The following is a 16,157-nucleotide window of genomic DNA, read 5'->3' on the forward strand; positions in this document are numbered from 1 at the left end:
GCCTGCATGTGTGTCTCTGTGGAGGTGTTAGACCCCTGGAACAAGAATTAATGGAGTTCTTTTTAATATTTATTTATTTATTATGTATGCAATATTCTGTGTGTGTGCCTGCAGGCCAGAAGAGGGCACCAGACCCCATTACAGATGGTTGTGAGCCACGATGTGGTTGCTGGGAATTGAACTCAGGACCTTTGGAAGAGCAGGCAATGCTCTTAACCTCTGAGCCATCTCTCCAGCCCCTTAGTGGGTTTTTTTTTTTAAAGATTTATTAATTATGGATACAGTGTTCTGCCTGCATGTATGTCTGCACACCAGAACAGGGCACCAGATCTCATTACAGATGGCTGTAAGCCACCATGTGGTTGCTGGGAATTGAACTCAGGACCTTTGGAAGAGCAGGCAATGCTCTTAACCATTGAGCCATCTCTCCAGGCCCCCAGAATTAGTTTTTAGCTGCCATGTGGGTGCTGGAAATTGAACCTAGGTTTTTGGACGCTTTTGGAAGTCAATGCTCTTAACTGCAGTCATCTCTATAACCCCATAGTTTGTGTAGCCTGACAGTCCCTGAATTCAGAGATCCCCGCCTGTCTCTGCCTCCTGAGTGCTGGGATTAAAGGTGTGCACGACACAACCTGTGGGAACTAGACTTTCATCACTAACATAGGCATGAGCCAAGGGCATCGCAGTGAGAGAACTTGTCTTAACTGGATTCAACCATGCTCAGGACCACAGTATTTTAAAATCTTCAGAAAGAAGATGGGCTAGAGAAGGCTCACTTGTTATTTTCCAGGGGACCAAGTGTTTAGTTCCTAGAACCCACATGGCAGCCCACAACTACCCATAACTCCAGTTCCAGATTAGGTGCAGACCCTGTGGGCACTGACACTGTAAATGGAATTAGCCTGTCTTCTCACCACTAAGTAGTCCCTTTAAGACACCCATCACACAGAACACACCCACATACACGTAACAAACACATAAAAATTAACTTAGCTGGGTGTGGGGGCATGTCTTTAATCTCAGCTTTCAGGAGTAGTAAGAGTCAGGTTGTGTTGCTTTTTTTTTCCTTTTTTGTTTTGCAAAGCAGAATTTCTCTGTGTAGCTTTGCAGCCTGTCCTAGAATTCACTCTGTAGATCAGGCTGGCCAGGTGAAGAGTCGGGCTATTTAACGTTCACAAATCTCTTTCGAGTCATCCCATCTTGCAGGAGCACACAGGGGAGTTTGAACCTAGCATCCTGGCACAACCTGGGGAAACTGCTCTACCACAAACCCAGCCCTTTAAGAGAATCAAGTCTCCAGCTTACCAAGACTCAGTGCAGCAGCACTAGCTCTAGGGATGGCCCACAAGGACTGTCTTTCCCAGCCTTTTCTTAGTTATAAGTGCTCCTCCCAGCCACTCCACCAGATCCGCTTTCTGGACAGCCTTTATTAACTTGAGTCAGTATTGTTCTGACAACGCTCACATCTAAAGACAATCACCCTCCATTGTTCACCCAAGACCCTGCTCTCCTAAGACCTTGTCGCTCTGCTGGAGGGGACAGCCACAAGACAGACACCAGTTTTCAATCAAGCTTTTAATGAAAAGATCATAAAATAACAGTTTCTCAACACTGTACATTAAGACTGCACGCTTTTGAATGGAGAGATCAGTCCTGGATAAATCACTCTGACCTGAATCCATCCAGACTCTTTAGGGATGTAAACTCAATGTGGTTAAGTGGCAACAGTGGTGACCAGTACAGGAGTGCGATCCCTGCATCCCTCCCCTGCTCCGGGAAGGGCAGAGGATGTGATCCCTCTTCCAGTTCCAATTAAATGAATAAAAAGATATACCCCATCCCTCCTGAGGTATTTGCACATGGGATGGATGGGGCCCAACCTGGGGCCCCTGGAGGAAACAAGTGATGGGTTAGGTACAGGGAGGTTCCTTTAAGCACCTGGCCCCATGGGGCCCCACCAAATGGAGGGGGGGACCCTGGGAACTCCCTGACCCAAGTGAGGTCTGTTATGCAGCATTTGAGGTCAATAAATTACAGCAATAAATAGCAAGGTGAGGTAGGGGAGGGGTCCCTGGTAGAAAGTTAAAGTAAGGTGACTGAAGCTGTAGGCATCCTAGGAAGGGGGTCCTGGGCAGCACATTTCCACAGCTTCCACCCTTCCCGGGTTGGAATGTCAGACTGAGGTCGGGTCCCTCGCTAGCCCTCATTCCTGGCATCCAATTCATAGGTTCAGTAACATTGGCCCCATAGTGACTGGGGAAAGGAAGACCTTGGTCCTTTTAGTGGAGCACAGCAAGGTTTGAGAGCCTGTCTATTCTTTTCAGGCCTGTCCCTTGGCTTCTGCCTCCGTCCCTAGCACTTGCTCCCTGAGCCCTGCCCTCCTGGCTGCCCAGGAGTCCCCCTACTCAGGAAGGCAGCAAGCAGTCGGCCTGCTGAAGCTCAGCAGATCGCACTCCTGCACAAGGACCTGAAGTCCAGTGAATACTGACAGTGTGGGCAGCAGGTGGGGACCTGGCTCCCCTCAGTGTTGATGGACGGAAACACACTTCCTGGGCAATGTGAAGTCAGGAGTCACTGGCTGAGGTGTATGGCTATGCTGCAAGTCTGAGATTCTTACATGTTCAAGAGTTCATCTTTTCCTTTTTTGCAATCTTGGAAGAGCCCTTGCAGTGGCTCGGTCCAGTGGGAGTGGGCACTGGCAGAGCCTGGCCTGCTTCCACCAGCTTGCCCTAAGTCTGAGAAATAAATACATTCATCACTGCACAAACATTGATAAAAAACAACACTGTTGAGAGTGTTCGCACCATCTGTAGGTAAGGACCAGACTTAAGTCAGACCCTTTTGCTGCCCGAGGTGGGGTTTGCATATGATGGAGTCCGCTGAGCTTCTTAAAGCTCCCTGCTTTTTGGCTTGACTGACTCTCACAGTAACTAACACAAGGCTCACGGGCAGGGCTGACATCCACCCCTTAGATGCAGCCAGGCGGCCTGGGGGCTGGTCAGCTTGGTGCACGCTCTTTGGTGGCAGCTGAGCTTGAAGAGACCCCCAAAATGGGGATTAGGGCTCAGGTGAAGCTAGGGGGGAGGGGTCTTCTAGTCCTTACCCAGCACCCAGGGCTGCCTCTGCCCTTGAGCTGCTCAAGGGTCAACACAGAGGGACCCAGGAGGGAGGGGAAGAGGTCCCTGGGACTGGCCGTATAGCTGCTGAGGTCTGAAACTGTAAAAGTTTATGTAAACAATGAGATAAATATATTAGTATCTTTTTTTTTTTCTGAGCCCACTGAGGTTCCATACTCATTCAAAATGTGCTTTGGTTTAAAAAATAGGTTTTGTGAATTTGGGTATGAGCTTTTTTTCTTTTGATTTTTTTCTTTTAAATCTTTTTTTCCTACATGATGTCTGCTATTTTCTGTTTCCTGTTTCTCCAAAACATTCAGGAATCAAATGACTAAAAGAGAACTGTAAGCCACCTTGGCCTCCTATGGCCTGATTTCCTTGAGGCTCTTAACACACACACACACACACACACACACACACACACACACACTCATAAGCATGCACCAATAGAAACAAAGGAAAAGGAAAAACAAACCAAGTGTCAATCCCGCCCAGCCCAACAACCCTTCAAATCTTAAATAGGAAACTAGTGTTTTGCTTTCTCATTAACATACAGACAAGCCTTGGTACAATACTCTGTTGCACAGACGTGCTGAGGGGCTCTGCTCCCAGTCCCTGAATTTCTGCACAGCAGATGAGGCTTCCCACAGCCTGGGAGGCCACACGGGGTTCCCATGCCGTACAGACTTTGTGTCCTGTGGTGTAAGTGCTGGTGGGGTAGGGTAAGGTGGGGTGGGTAGGTAGAGTGCAGGGGCCAGCACGCCCTGCCTCTTCCCTGGGTAGAATGGGGCTCAGTTCTTCACTCAGCTGCTCTGTCTCTGCAAGAGCAGAGAACAGATTACAGGTGTGAAGGATGAAGAACCGGGTCAGTGCAAGGGCACCATGTAGAGGTGCCCTCACTCTCACACCTGCCACTCACTGGGTCCCTGAAATCACGCTGGAGGATCTCTGGAGGGGTGGGAGCAGGAAATGTGACTCTGCAATTTTTGGTCTGAAGTTAAAAAAAAAAAATCGAAAGGAAAATGAAAAGCCATTTTCATTGTATCTATCAAGCAACATGATAAAGCCTACCGGCCTAGATCTGTGGCTCATCTGTGGCAGAGCACAGGCAGCCTTGGTCTGGCCTTGCCCCTTGCTGGACCCCATGCAAACACCTGAGCCTGGCTGACTTACTCATATAAGGGTTAGTTTGACCCTGTATTTGCTAGTTGGAGGCTGCCCCTCACCTCTGACTCTGCAGTAGCTTCTTAGATACACAGAGCTCAGGAGGAGACAGGATGGGGCCGGCTCACTTCCACCTCACTCAGGCCCACACAGGGAGCTGCCCCTTCTCATGGCTTCTGTTATTCAGGTGCCCAGCACCTGTCCCCCCCACAGCATCCCCTGAAGAGCAATCATCCCTTCAGAGAACATTGAGGCCCACAAGGGGCTCAGGCCAGCCCAAGCCCAGTTTACTCCCACTGTAGGAAAACAAAACCAAGTGGCTCAGCCTCGACAGTACTGTGGTATTGAATTCAAGAGGTAGCAAAAGGTCACAAGGCTCTCCACCTTGTTCAGTGAGCAATGAAGCAAAACGTCTGTGCATAAGCAACACACACACAGCCATGCACACACACGCACATACCAACAAGAGTACCGACGGCCCTGGCACCAAGTCTGGCCTCCCCTCCACCCTCTGAAACTTCAGATCTTCCAGTTCAAACACCTCAAAAAAACATATGAGAGTGGGGGGGGGTTCTCAATAAAATAAGTACCTCTATCAAGTGATATTCCTTGGAAATTATAGGAAAAGCCTGTTCTCCTGAGGAAGCCCAGGCAAGCAGGGCTCAGGACTGGGGAAGCCTTTGCACAAGAATGGCTTCTGGGGCCTTAGAGAGACAGGTTCAACCATGTCCACAGCACCAGGACGAGGGAAAATGACAGAGTGGGGACAGCTGCCCCAGTTACATTCAGTCTGCAGAGCCAGGCTCATCCCCAAAGAGGCGGGAGGAAAATATTGTTCATTTTGGTTTTAAAAAAGAATTTTTAAAAACTGTAAAAAAGAAATAGGAACAGCTCAGTAGGAATAACAGCATTACAGGCCCAAAGGGCTCTTTAGTTGTAGAGAGGTAGGCAGTGGGGTCACCCTGACTGTCCAGTGCCAGCTAGCAGTTGCCACCCCAGTTCAAAGAGAAAGGAACTGCCACCCGACACCAGCTTCCCGACACCAGAGTCACACTGCACTGCAAAGATACAAGCACACATGCACACACACAGTTGAGGTCCCTGCCAGCTGAGGGCCTGCTCCAGGCACCACTTGACCATGGGAAGCCCTGTGCCTCCCCCAGCCCAGACCGCAGGTAAGGGACCAGGTCCCACTGACACCACATGATGGGCTCCCACCAGCTCTTCAGCAACCCCTTCAGGGAGCTGGGGAGCCAAGTGGGCGGGGAGGTAGAATAGTCACCAGCACCACAAGCACAGGGCTGGCCCGGGCAGCTTCTCTCCTCTCAGCTTCCCTTGGTACACTGTTGATTAAAGCTCTGGGTGTGGGGAGGCTGGGCCAGAGAAGCTGCCGGGAGCCTCGTGCCAGACTTTGGGGCTCAACCCCTCCCACCATGCTTCCTTACTCCTCCTTCCGTGGGTTCCCAAGTGGCAAGTCTGCAGAGGGCTCCCTCGGGTCTTTGGCTTCTAGGAAGGGGAGGTGTGCATGCGCAGGTGGCTGATGAGGTTGCGCTGCTGGGTGAACTTGCCCCCACAGAGCTGGCACTCATAGGGTTTCTCACCTGAGTGCACACGCATGTGCTCTGTGAGGCGGTACTGGCGGGTAAAGCGCATGCCACACTCATCGCAGGCAAAGGGCTTCAGGCCCAAGTGGCTCCGCATGTGGCGTGTCATAGTGCCTCGCTGTGTGAACATCTTGCCACAGATGTTACAGGGGAAGGGCCGCGTCAACCAGTGTGTCTTCTCGTGTTGCCGCAGTGTGGCCGGGTCCTTGTAGGTCTTCTCACAGACTGAGCACTTGAAAGGACGGGGCTCAGCTGCATAGGCTGCACTAGGTGTTGACAGGTCCTCGGCCTCCTCCTCTGCACCCCCACTGCCGGTCTCATAAGCTCCTTCTTCCTTGATGAACAACTCCTCCTCTGTGTGTGTCTCCACATGAGCATTGAGCTGCTCAGAGCTGGGGAAGCCCTTGGCGCAAGGGATGCACACATAGAGGTTGTCTCCATACGACACTGTCTCATAGCCTTCCTGCCGGTACACATAGTGGGCACCAGTGTGGCCACTGCCCCCCTCACTCCCACTCTGCCCACTGTCCTCGCTCCCATCTTTGCCATTCTCCTCTTCTTCCTTGCAGGGGTATGGCAGCTCCCCATACGACCCACTGGGGCCACTTCCACCAACACTGCTGGCCAGAATGCCATTGGGAACCCTGTCCCCAAGCCCCTCACCTTCTTCCCCTGGGTTGGAAGCCTTAATCCCAGTTTCTCTCCGGTCAAATGGGGACCCAGACACAGACTCCTTTTTGTTCCAATCTTTTTTGCGAGCTGAATGTCGTAGGCTCTTGCGAGGTTGCCCGCCCTGTCCTTCCAGCAGACTCACGTGGTTTTCTTCAGCCCCTTCCAGATCCATGGGCTCATCAGGAGGGGGCCCTAGCTCAACAAATGAGGCACTGTTGCCAACAGGCAGCGTGGAGGCTGAAGTGGGTGCAGGTGAGTCATGCTGGCTGTCACTCAGCTGGGCAGGGTCCTCAGGAGTGAGGTGGGCGCCAGGGGTTGTAGGAGGTAAGGGAGGGCTCTTCTTGGACAGATCCAGACCCAGTTCCTGCTCACAGCCCCCACTGCTCCCACTGGTGCTGTTGCTGCAAGCCCCCAGGCCCACCTCCCCACCAGTTGGACAGCCCCCCAGGCCCAGGCCATGTGTGCTCTCCTGGGTAGAGCTGCCCAGAAAAAGCTCATCATCTGATCCTTTGGCCTGAGGGACCTCTTGGGGAACAGGGTGTCCTTTGCGCCCATCTACAAGCCCTGGATACCGAGCCTGGATGACAGAGGCTGTGGATAGCCGCTGACTACGGGTTGGTCGCCCCATACCAGCAGCGCCCACTCGGCCAGGGCCAAAGGGCTTGCCAGCTCGCTTCAGTTTGCGGCGGCAGAGGGCTGCCAACTCGGGCAGCTGGAGGTAGCTGGCAGCAGTAAGGAGAGTGCTGAAGTTGGGCTCAGATGGCTGGTCACTGGGCAGCAGCTTGCCCGTGTAGATGAAGTCCAGTATCTGCTGGAACACGGTGGAACTAACCATATCTGTATCTAGGTTGATGAGGTTATCATGCAGGACCAGGGACTTGAAGTAGATGCTACTAGCAGCCAGGACATTCTTGTGGGCCCGGAAGATAGAGTTCTCCACCATGATGATGACATCACACAGGAAGCCCTTGGTCCTCTGCTGGTTCAGCTGCAGCAGGAGCTGTTTTGAATGGCTGGGCAGCTCCATGTCTGGCCCCATGTCCCTGCGCCCTGCCCACGGGCACCACCTGTGGGCAAGAACAGGCAGGATAGTTAACCTGCAGCCTGCATGAAGGTCTGGCACAGGGTATGCACTAAGTCCACCCAATTCCACCCTCCTGGGGCACAGTGTACAGGACAGGTCTCCATTCACGAGAAAGGGGAGTGTATCTGCCCATCCCCTGCCATTCACTCACATGAAAAAAAAGAGGTTATGATAAATAAAGGTGCCGAGCAAACAGTGGCTTACAGACTGGAGATGGCTTCTTGGTGCTCTTCATAGCCATCTGTAATTCCAGTTCCCAGGGATCTGACCCCTTATGACCTCCACAGGAGCAGACACTCAAGTGGTGCACACATATACAAGTAAGCAAAACACTTGGATACATAAACAGAAACAATTCTAAAAAAAAATTTAGTGAGGTTTGAATTTTACTTTGTTACTGGTTTCAATTCTAAGAGTCAGTCACTCCCAGGCTGAGAACATAAAAAGTGGGCAGCAGGTAGCAATGGAAGTTGGAGAGCAAATGCCCCTCTAACAAACTAGGGGCCACAGAATAAACTGGCCAGTCCTGCCTAGGCATGTAAACCCACAGGACTGGTCTTCCCAGATTTCCAGATTTTGGGGGGGGCGGGGCAGTAATGTCCTTGTGTTGAAAAGTTAAATTTTAAAAGATAAAAAAAAAAAAAAGCAAGCAAACAAAAAAAAAAAACTATAAACCAAACCCAGTTCCTTTGGCAGTCTCTGGCCTGCCACCTTTGTTCTACCCTGGTATACTCTCAAACACCCCTCCAGGTAGACAAGGGTTCCCGGTTTTCTAGCTCCTGGTCCTGACCGAGATACTGTACTCTCTGTTCCATAACTGCTGGATCCTTACAAGCTCTCCACTATCTGGAGACACTAACTGAGCACTATCTGAGCCTGTGAACCTCATGGGCTCTGCATCCTTATTAGGAGAGAGAGTTTGCCATCTGGGGTCTGGGAAAGGCAGTGAGTTGTCCCTCCAGACAGGCTGCATAAACTTCCCTTGTAGTCACTAAGTAATACACTCACAAATGCCTGTCTCCAAAGGAACCTGTCAGCAGATCAGCAGTGTGTACAGGTGGGGTCCAGGCTTTCTGTCCACCTATGAGAAGCACCTCAGCCAAGCAGGACACGCCACAGACAGTGCCCCAGGGGTGCGCAGATGGCAAAGTGTACCAAAGGCCCCAGGGGGTCAGAAGTACTCCAAGTAAGCCGGGCAGTGGTGGCGCACGCCTTTAATCCCAGCACTCTGGAGGCAGAGGCAGGCGGATCTCTGTGAGTTCGAGACCAGCCTGGTCTACAGAGCTAGTTCCAGGACAGGCTCCAAAACCATAGAGAAACCCTGTCTCGAAAAACCAAAAAAAAATTTGCACTAGGCAGGTGGTGGTGGCACACGCCTTTAATCCCAGCACTCTGGAGGCAGAGGCAGGCGGATCTCTGGGAGTTCGAGACCAACCTGGTCTACAGAGCTAGTTCCAGGACAGCTAGGGAAAAACCATAGAGAAACCCTGTCTCGGAAAAAAAAAAAAAAAAAAAAAGAAAGAAAAGAAAAAGAAGTACTCCAAGTAGATCTCAGCTGCACTCAACTCCACATGCCCAGCCTTGCCTTCCACCCAAAAGGGGGGCATTCCAGTGCCTAACTGGCTACCTGAGCCCACTCGAAAGCTTCCTGAAAACACAGGCCATGGAGACACTGCTGCCAGCAATGCAACATAGCAAGAGTCTGGGGCTCCAACACCTTAACAAATAGCTCTGCATCTCCCCATTTAGGGTGCAATCTCTCCCTCTGTAGACCCACCTGACCTGGAACTCGATATGAAAACCAGACTGGCCTGTACTCACAAACTTGACCTCCCTTTCCTCTGGGAACACTCGCATTAAATGGACTGTACACTACCATATATGGCTTCTGGGTCCCATTTGTGTAAGGAGCTGAATTTCTCTGAAGTGCTCCACCACCTATGATGTCCTGCCCTTTCCTCGCCACAGTCCTGTCCACCACTTGGGTGGGCCTGCTATGTCCCCACAAACGACTAAAGTTGTCTTCAACCCAACACCTGCCCTTGTTCAGAGAAGGAAATCCCATTTATCCTGAAGTTCCAGAATACACCGCGAATTAACACAGATGTACAACACCACCACTCAGTCTTCCAGAAAGCTTACCAGGGGGCTCAGCCTGCTCCTTGCTCACAACTGAAGCAAGTCAGAGATGACTATGTGGCCCAGGCAATGAAAACCAAACTTGTCTACTAGCTAGGCAGAAACAAAGAGCCTAAGGTATGGCCCTAAGTATCAATACCAGGGCAACAGCAGTGCCGACTCTGCTAGCAACAATACCTGGTGTCGCAGGCCTTGGCCACAAGTCCTAGACTCCTCACACGCTGCCTGCCTGCCTGCTCTGTGCACATACAATGAACTCAAGTCAGGGCAGAGTCTACACTGCAAAGCTGTATGAAAGACCCAGAAAACCCCAAGAACTGGAAACCATGGTGATTCTTCCTTCTCCCAGCCTACCGGAGTGCCAGGGGCCCAGACACCATGTGAGCAGCAGCCGGCGGGGGTGGCCTCCTTGAGTACGCAGACTTCCTGAGGGTGCATCAAAGCCTGGTTACCTGGAAGAAGGCAGGCATCAGTTAGGAGGGAAGAAAGGAGCATAAAGGAGGGTCACATGTTTTACTCCCAAACACAGGTCTACCAACAAGAGACAAAAGAAAAAAATGAGGAATCTAATATCAGGGAGGCACTGCCTAACTCCTAAAACACAGTGTAGATGTCCCACGCCTTTAATCCAACACCGTTAATCCTAGGACTCTCAGAGGCAGGTGGGTGTCTGCAAGTAAATTCATTCGAGGCCAGCCTGCTCTGTATAAAGGGTTGGGGCAGCCAAGGAAAGACCAGTCTTAAGAAAACAAAGAAAAGAAAAATCCCTGAAAGTCATTGTGGGAGGCTAAAGCAAGGTTGACCTTATTTACATAACAAAAGATCAAAATGGAACCACTAGTGGAAGGGCTGTTTATAACAGTCACCTGCCACCTTTCCCTTCTCTCGGAGACTTAACACAGTTCAACTCTACAAAACAGCCAACAGCAGTCCCAGGTGAGGGGTGCTCCACTCTGAGTCCTACAGGATGAGGAATCTTGAGATTATAGATCCAACAGCCTGGTCTCCCCCTAGAAGTCAGTAGAAAGAACCTGCAGCAGCCAGGAACCCTTCTCTGCCAGCCCTTCCCCCACTCCTTGGACCATGAGGGCAGGTCCCTCAGGAATGTGACCAGACCTGGGGTGAGGTCTCTGTCCTTGGCTTCAGGGGGTTAGCTGTCTCTCCTGCCCTGGGAGCAGCTCCATTATCCCAAAGGCCACAGAAGAAAGAACTAGTTCTGAAGCTCGAGTTTGAAGCTAGCTGGTCACCCAAAAAACAAGGGACAGAAGCCAACAAAACTGGCGAAATGAGTGAACAACCATAGAACCAGGTAACTCACGTTAGCCAGCCAGACACCTGCCAAGCAGCCTAAACCAGCCCTGTCCGCCTTCCCAAATCCAGAAACTACGGCGCCCTCGGTAAGGACTGGGACAGCAGGAGTGCCTGCTGTGCAGCAGGTTAGTCTGAGTGGCTCGTCAAGGTCCTTACAGTGCCCTCCACCAGGGGGAGATAAAGCCAGCCCTACATAGAGCTTGAGTCCTCACTCCACGGGAGACCCTGCACCTACAAATCACTGCTCCTTCCCGGTCGGGTCCGAATGATGGCGACCTGGTGTCTACCCTAAGTACTTCCCTTGGAGAAGCTAGTGCCTGGGGGACTGAGGACTGAGAAGTGGCTAGATAGTTTGCCCAGGAAAAGCCAGATAACACCCAGCAGCTCCTAACAGGTAGCAGTGCCTATTAACTAAGGATAACAAGCCTTACAGGACTGCGAACCCAAAAGGGGCACCTATAGCCACCAGGGTCAGTGGGACAGATGACCTTGGATCTCAGGGCTGACCAAAACAAATCTTTCTGAAGCCAAGGAAAAGGAGAAAGCCAGCATAGAAACTGCCTCTTGTCTAGAAACCTCCGGTTACACAGGCTTCCCCTGTGGTTGGGCCCAGTAAGTCTGACCTCTGCAGCCAAGGTCCAACTTGCTCTACTATAAACACAAATAGAAGAAATAATACAATTCTGGGTTACTTTCCAGGCCCCCACATTAGATACCAGTATATGGCCTTGATGGAATAGTATGCACCCATTTATCCTCCTTTTTCACTACTTCCATCACAGAAAAGATAGAGGCACGTGCCCCTCTCTGAGGGTTGTCTGTGAACACAGAAATGGGCTAGCATAGTACACATACACCACACAGCTCCCTCCCTCCAAGAGGTTTTAGAAATGCATTTAATTCAGGATACCACAGCCTCGTAATACTCTACACTACAGGACACTAGTGATTTTACTCTTTGGTCTCATGACCAAATAATCACTGACCCATAGGATAAAATTCTAATAGTCTTTCAGACAAGGTTGCATACATCTCAGGCTGACTTCCAACTTGCTATAGGCAGCAAGATGACCTTCACCTACCTCTATCTCCCAAGAGCTAGGGTTACAAGCAACACATAACCACCTCCAATATGTGACACTTAAACAATTTCTACTAACTAACTGATTTTGTGCTAACCACCACTTTGGGAAAAAATAAGACTGAACTACATATTCTTTCATATTTTAAACCAGGTGTGAAGGCTCAGAGCTATAATCTCAATACTTAGAAGGTCAGAGGCACAAGGGTTACGTGTTCAAAACCATTCAAACATCAGACTAAGACAAGGGCCAGCCTAATGTGGAGGCACACTCCTTTAATCCCAGTTCAAGGCCAGCCTAATCTACTTGGCTCCAGGAGAGAACTGACTAGTTGTCCCTCTGACCACCACACACACACACACACACACACACACACACACACACACACACACACTACAAAGAAAGGACAGACAGATAAATTCCAGTCACTGGCTGAGCGGAAGATGCCATTTACATCAAACTCTACAAAAGGCAAAACCGTCGCTCCTGACTCCTCCAACTGGAGCGCCATTGGTGTCTCCAGTCAATGAAAGCCCAGTCCAGCACAATCTAGCATTCATTCACCCTACTTGCCCAACGAATGCAGCATTCAAATAGCCAATGAAAACGACAGACAGCAGAGCCTGAGTTTCCCACCATCAGCTGCTGCCTCCTGCCCCTCAGAATGAAACTTGACTGGGGGAAGGACCGCCATGACCCTGCTGAGGAAAAGGATACCGTGTCCATGTAGCCTTAAGAACTAGGGAAGGAGAAGGCTTCCTCTTCCCTATACACAACAATGGGATAGGAGAGCCTTGCAATGGCCCAGCATTTATAAAGACTTGAGAAAGATTTTAAGATGAAAGCGATTCTTGTTTAAGGAAGAAATTAAGAAAGACTCCACTCTATCCTTCCAAAAAGTGCTGCCCCAAATCAGCCTAGACACCCACCTTGCCCAGTGCCATGGTCTCCAGAAGCTGCACACTCAGCGCCGTGCTGTGCCTCCTGGAACTCTCTCTGGACATCAAGCTGGTTGCTCAGCTTCTAGGACGAGAGGACTTCAGGCCCAGACTCAGGGTGTGGTTTCAAGCCACATGATACTCCTCACCCTTCTACTCAATGCCTGATTCCCTCAGGCAGGAATGAACCCTGCTGGAGGCATCCTAGGGCACCTGGACTGGAATTCCTCTGCTTCACACCCAGTCAGGAGGCCTGGTGAAGAGGGGAAAGGCCAGGAAAGGGGGCCAGCCCACTCAACACTCTGGAGAACCTTCTCATCCTGTCTTTTTTTCTTATCCTGGCAGCCATACTTTTCCAGAAGTGTGCTTCCGCAGAAGGTCTGGGGGACTAAGAGGAGGCTCCTGCCTGGCTCATCCCAAGGAGTTTCTTCTACCATCCACGTTCCTGAGTGCCACTACCAGGAGAGGGATAAGCTATGAGCCCAGGAGCACCGATGAACACAGCAAGGCTACTCGGCAGCTTCTATTCCCCAGAGATTTAAGCACATCTAACTAGTACTAGCTTCAAAGAGGGCCCCAGAGACTGTTACTACTGTTTGTAACCTCAGTGAGAGAAGTTGGTTCACTCACCATTATGGTAATCTCATATTCCACATGTGGCTCCCCTCAAGCCTGTACTGCCTGTAAGAGATTAAGCAACTGAGAATCTAGACGATTCCCAAAGTCTACTTCAGAACCTAACTACTGGCACAGCCACAAACTCGAGATTCCATTTAATCCTGTGCCTGTCCTGGACTTCTCCATGAAACCCTATCCATCCTGGCCTTCTACCACATCTGCCCAAGTGAGATAGGTTTTCTAGGGGTGGGGGGCTGTGCAGTGACTGAACAGGTCTGAGCAGGTCTGGTGTCAGTGAAGCCTCCCACAGGCTTGAGGACCATTATCTCTACCTCCAGCTGCAGATAAGGTTCTTGGGGGTTAAGCAACTTGCCCACAGAAAAGAGTACATAGGTAGCAGAGTGAGAACTGACTGAGAAGGGGGCTGTGGTCAATTTTTCTCACTCCCAGGAAGGGCCTCTAACTACAGAGCTTTTTCCTCACTCCCAGGAAGGGCCTCTAACTACAGAGCTGCTTGGAGGAACTCAGGCTCCTTCCCCTCCCAGCCCTGGAGGCCTTGAAGCCTTACTCACGTTAAGGCCTAGGGTTCAAATCCAGCGTCACAAAAAATTAATACCCTCCCCACACACCTGCCTTTTCTCATGAACTAACTGACTGTGAGGGCACAAGTCTAGCTCCTCCATCAGAAGACACAAAGTGAAGCCACTAACTAGCGTGAACTAGGAGTTAGGGGGTTTGGTGCCTCTCTAACAATACCCCTAGCCAGGTGTGCTGACCTCCTGCCCTTTAGGTTTGGGCTTGGTAGTGGGTGGGGCTCATTGCTCTGGGCAAGCCCAGCCAAATAATTCAGCCCAGATCTGGATTCTAGCCAGCCACTCCTGGCTCTCTCCCAAGCCACCCTCCTGGAAAGCAATAGGCACTTCAAATGCCAAGAGCCCAGCCCTCCTCTTGTCACGGTTCCCATGAAATGCAACACTCAGGTTCTACGAAGAACATAGGTGGCATGGTATCAGACACAAGGACTGGCCTCCTCCTCCAATCCAACGGGCAGCTCTAGCCTATGGCCTTTTCCAAATCTATCCTGAAATGTTCCAGGGACCTATTAGAGACTTGCTTGCTGCCTACTTGAAGCTGACTGCCTAGACCCAGACCACCTGTCCAAGCATGCTGCTCCCACAGCAAGGCAAGTAACCCTCACTATAAGAAAGACCAGAGGGGTGAGAGGCACCGTGCAGCACCAATCACACCAGGCCCTGCGCCCTTGAAGGCACAGCCTCATCCCAGTCCATTTAACTTCAGTGTCAGTATTCCTTGCCACATCTGTCCTGTCAGCTCCGGCCACTCTAGCTGACAGCAGGAGAATCTTCATTGACAAAGTCAAATAATAATTTGAGATTGTGATGTATTATTACAGAAACCAGATCACCTGCAACACAACAAGAGCTTAAAGACAAACAGACTGAACCAAGCAATGGGGGCACAGGCCTTTAATTCCAGCATTTGGGAAGCAGAGGCAGGTGGATCTGAGTGAGTTCAAGACCAGTCTGGTCTCAAAGAGAAGAACAACCGGGCAGTAGTGGCACACACCTTTAATCCCAGCACAGGCAGGCAGATTTCTGTGAGTTTAAGGCCAGCCTGGTCTACAAGAGCTAGTTCCAGAATAGGTTTCAAAACTACAAAGAAACCCTGTCTCGAAAAACCAAAAAAAAAAAAAAAAAAAGAATCCTTGTCTCAAAAGGGAGGGAGGGGAGCGCTGGAGGGATGATGGCTTTGCAGTAAGGAGCACTGGCTGCTTTTCCAGAGCTCCTGAGTTCATTTACCAGCAACCACAGGGTGGTTCCCAAGCATCTATGCTGGGCAATCAGGGCTACCAAGCGGTGGTGGTAGTGGTAGCTCACTCCTTTAATCCCAGCATGTGGGAGGCAAAGGCAGGTAGAGTTTGAGGGTTTGAGGCCAGCCTGGTCTACAAAGACTCTATGACAGCCAGGGCTAAACAGAGAAACCCTGTCTCGAAAAAAAAAAAAAATGTGTGTGTGTGTGTATATATATAAATAATATTTACATGTTACCTGGGGTTTTTTTTTCTTGTTTTTTTTGAGGCAGGGTTTCTCTGTTTAACAGCCCTGACTGTCCTGGAACTAGCTCTTGTAGATCAGGTTGGCCTCAAACTCACAGAGATCCGCCCTCTTCCTTCCAGGTGCTGGGATTAAAAGTGAGCCGCCACCACCAGGCTTATGTGTTATATATTTTATGATATATAATGTATGGGTAAGAATTCAAGAGACAGGGCAGAACAAAGTAATGGTATCCCCACAGGCTTCTCCAGCCTAGCTCCAGGAGTAGCAGTAGCACCACTGTGAGTCTTATAATGCAGGTGCTTAGGCCCTACTATAAACTCCAAGAAGAGTCCGATCATTTCCTTAGATTCA

At 50.5% G+C, this 16,157-nt stretch overlaps 1 protein-coding gene across 3 annotated transcripts in view; it reads right to left on the reverse strand.

The window, feature by feature from the left end:
* Positions 1-286: 286 nt before the first annotated feature.
* Positions 287-16,157, reverse strand: part of Hic2 (HIC ZBTB transcriptional repressor 2) — a 30,497-nt gene continuing 14,626 nt past the window's right edge. Inside the window, exons 2-4 of one of the 3 annotated variants that reach the window (XM_050122986.1) lie at positions 13,102-13,192; positions 10,134-10,231; positions 287-7,623 (exon numbers count right to left, since the gene is read on the reverse strand). In XM_050122986.1, coding sequence (XP_049978943.1) covers positions 5,787-7,623; positions 10,134-10,159 — 1,863 coding nt within the window. In that variant the 5' untranslated portion in view covers positions 10,160-10,231; positions 13,102-13,192 and the 3' untranslated portion in view covers positions 287-5,786. Of the gene's footprint in view, positions 7,624-10,133; positions 10,232-13,101; positions 13,196-16,157 lie in introns of all 3 variants that reach the window. The other 2 variants (XM_050122985.1, XM_050122984.1) reach the window with 2 other exon arrangements.

The sequence above is a fragment of the Alexandromys fortis genome, unplaced genomic scaffold (genome assembly GCF_014885135.2).
Source record: "Alexandromys fortis isolate MF-2015 unplaced genomic scaffold, M_Fortis_MF-2015_v1.1 scaffold_219, whole genome shotgun sequence".
Taxonomy (NCBI): Eukaryota; Metazoa; Chordata; class Mammalia; order Rodentia; family Cricetidae; genus Alexandromys; species Alexandromys fortis.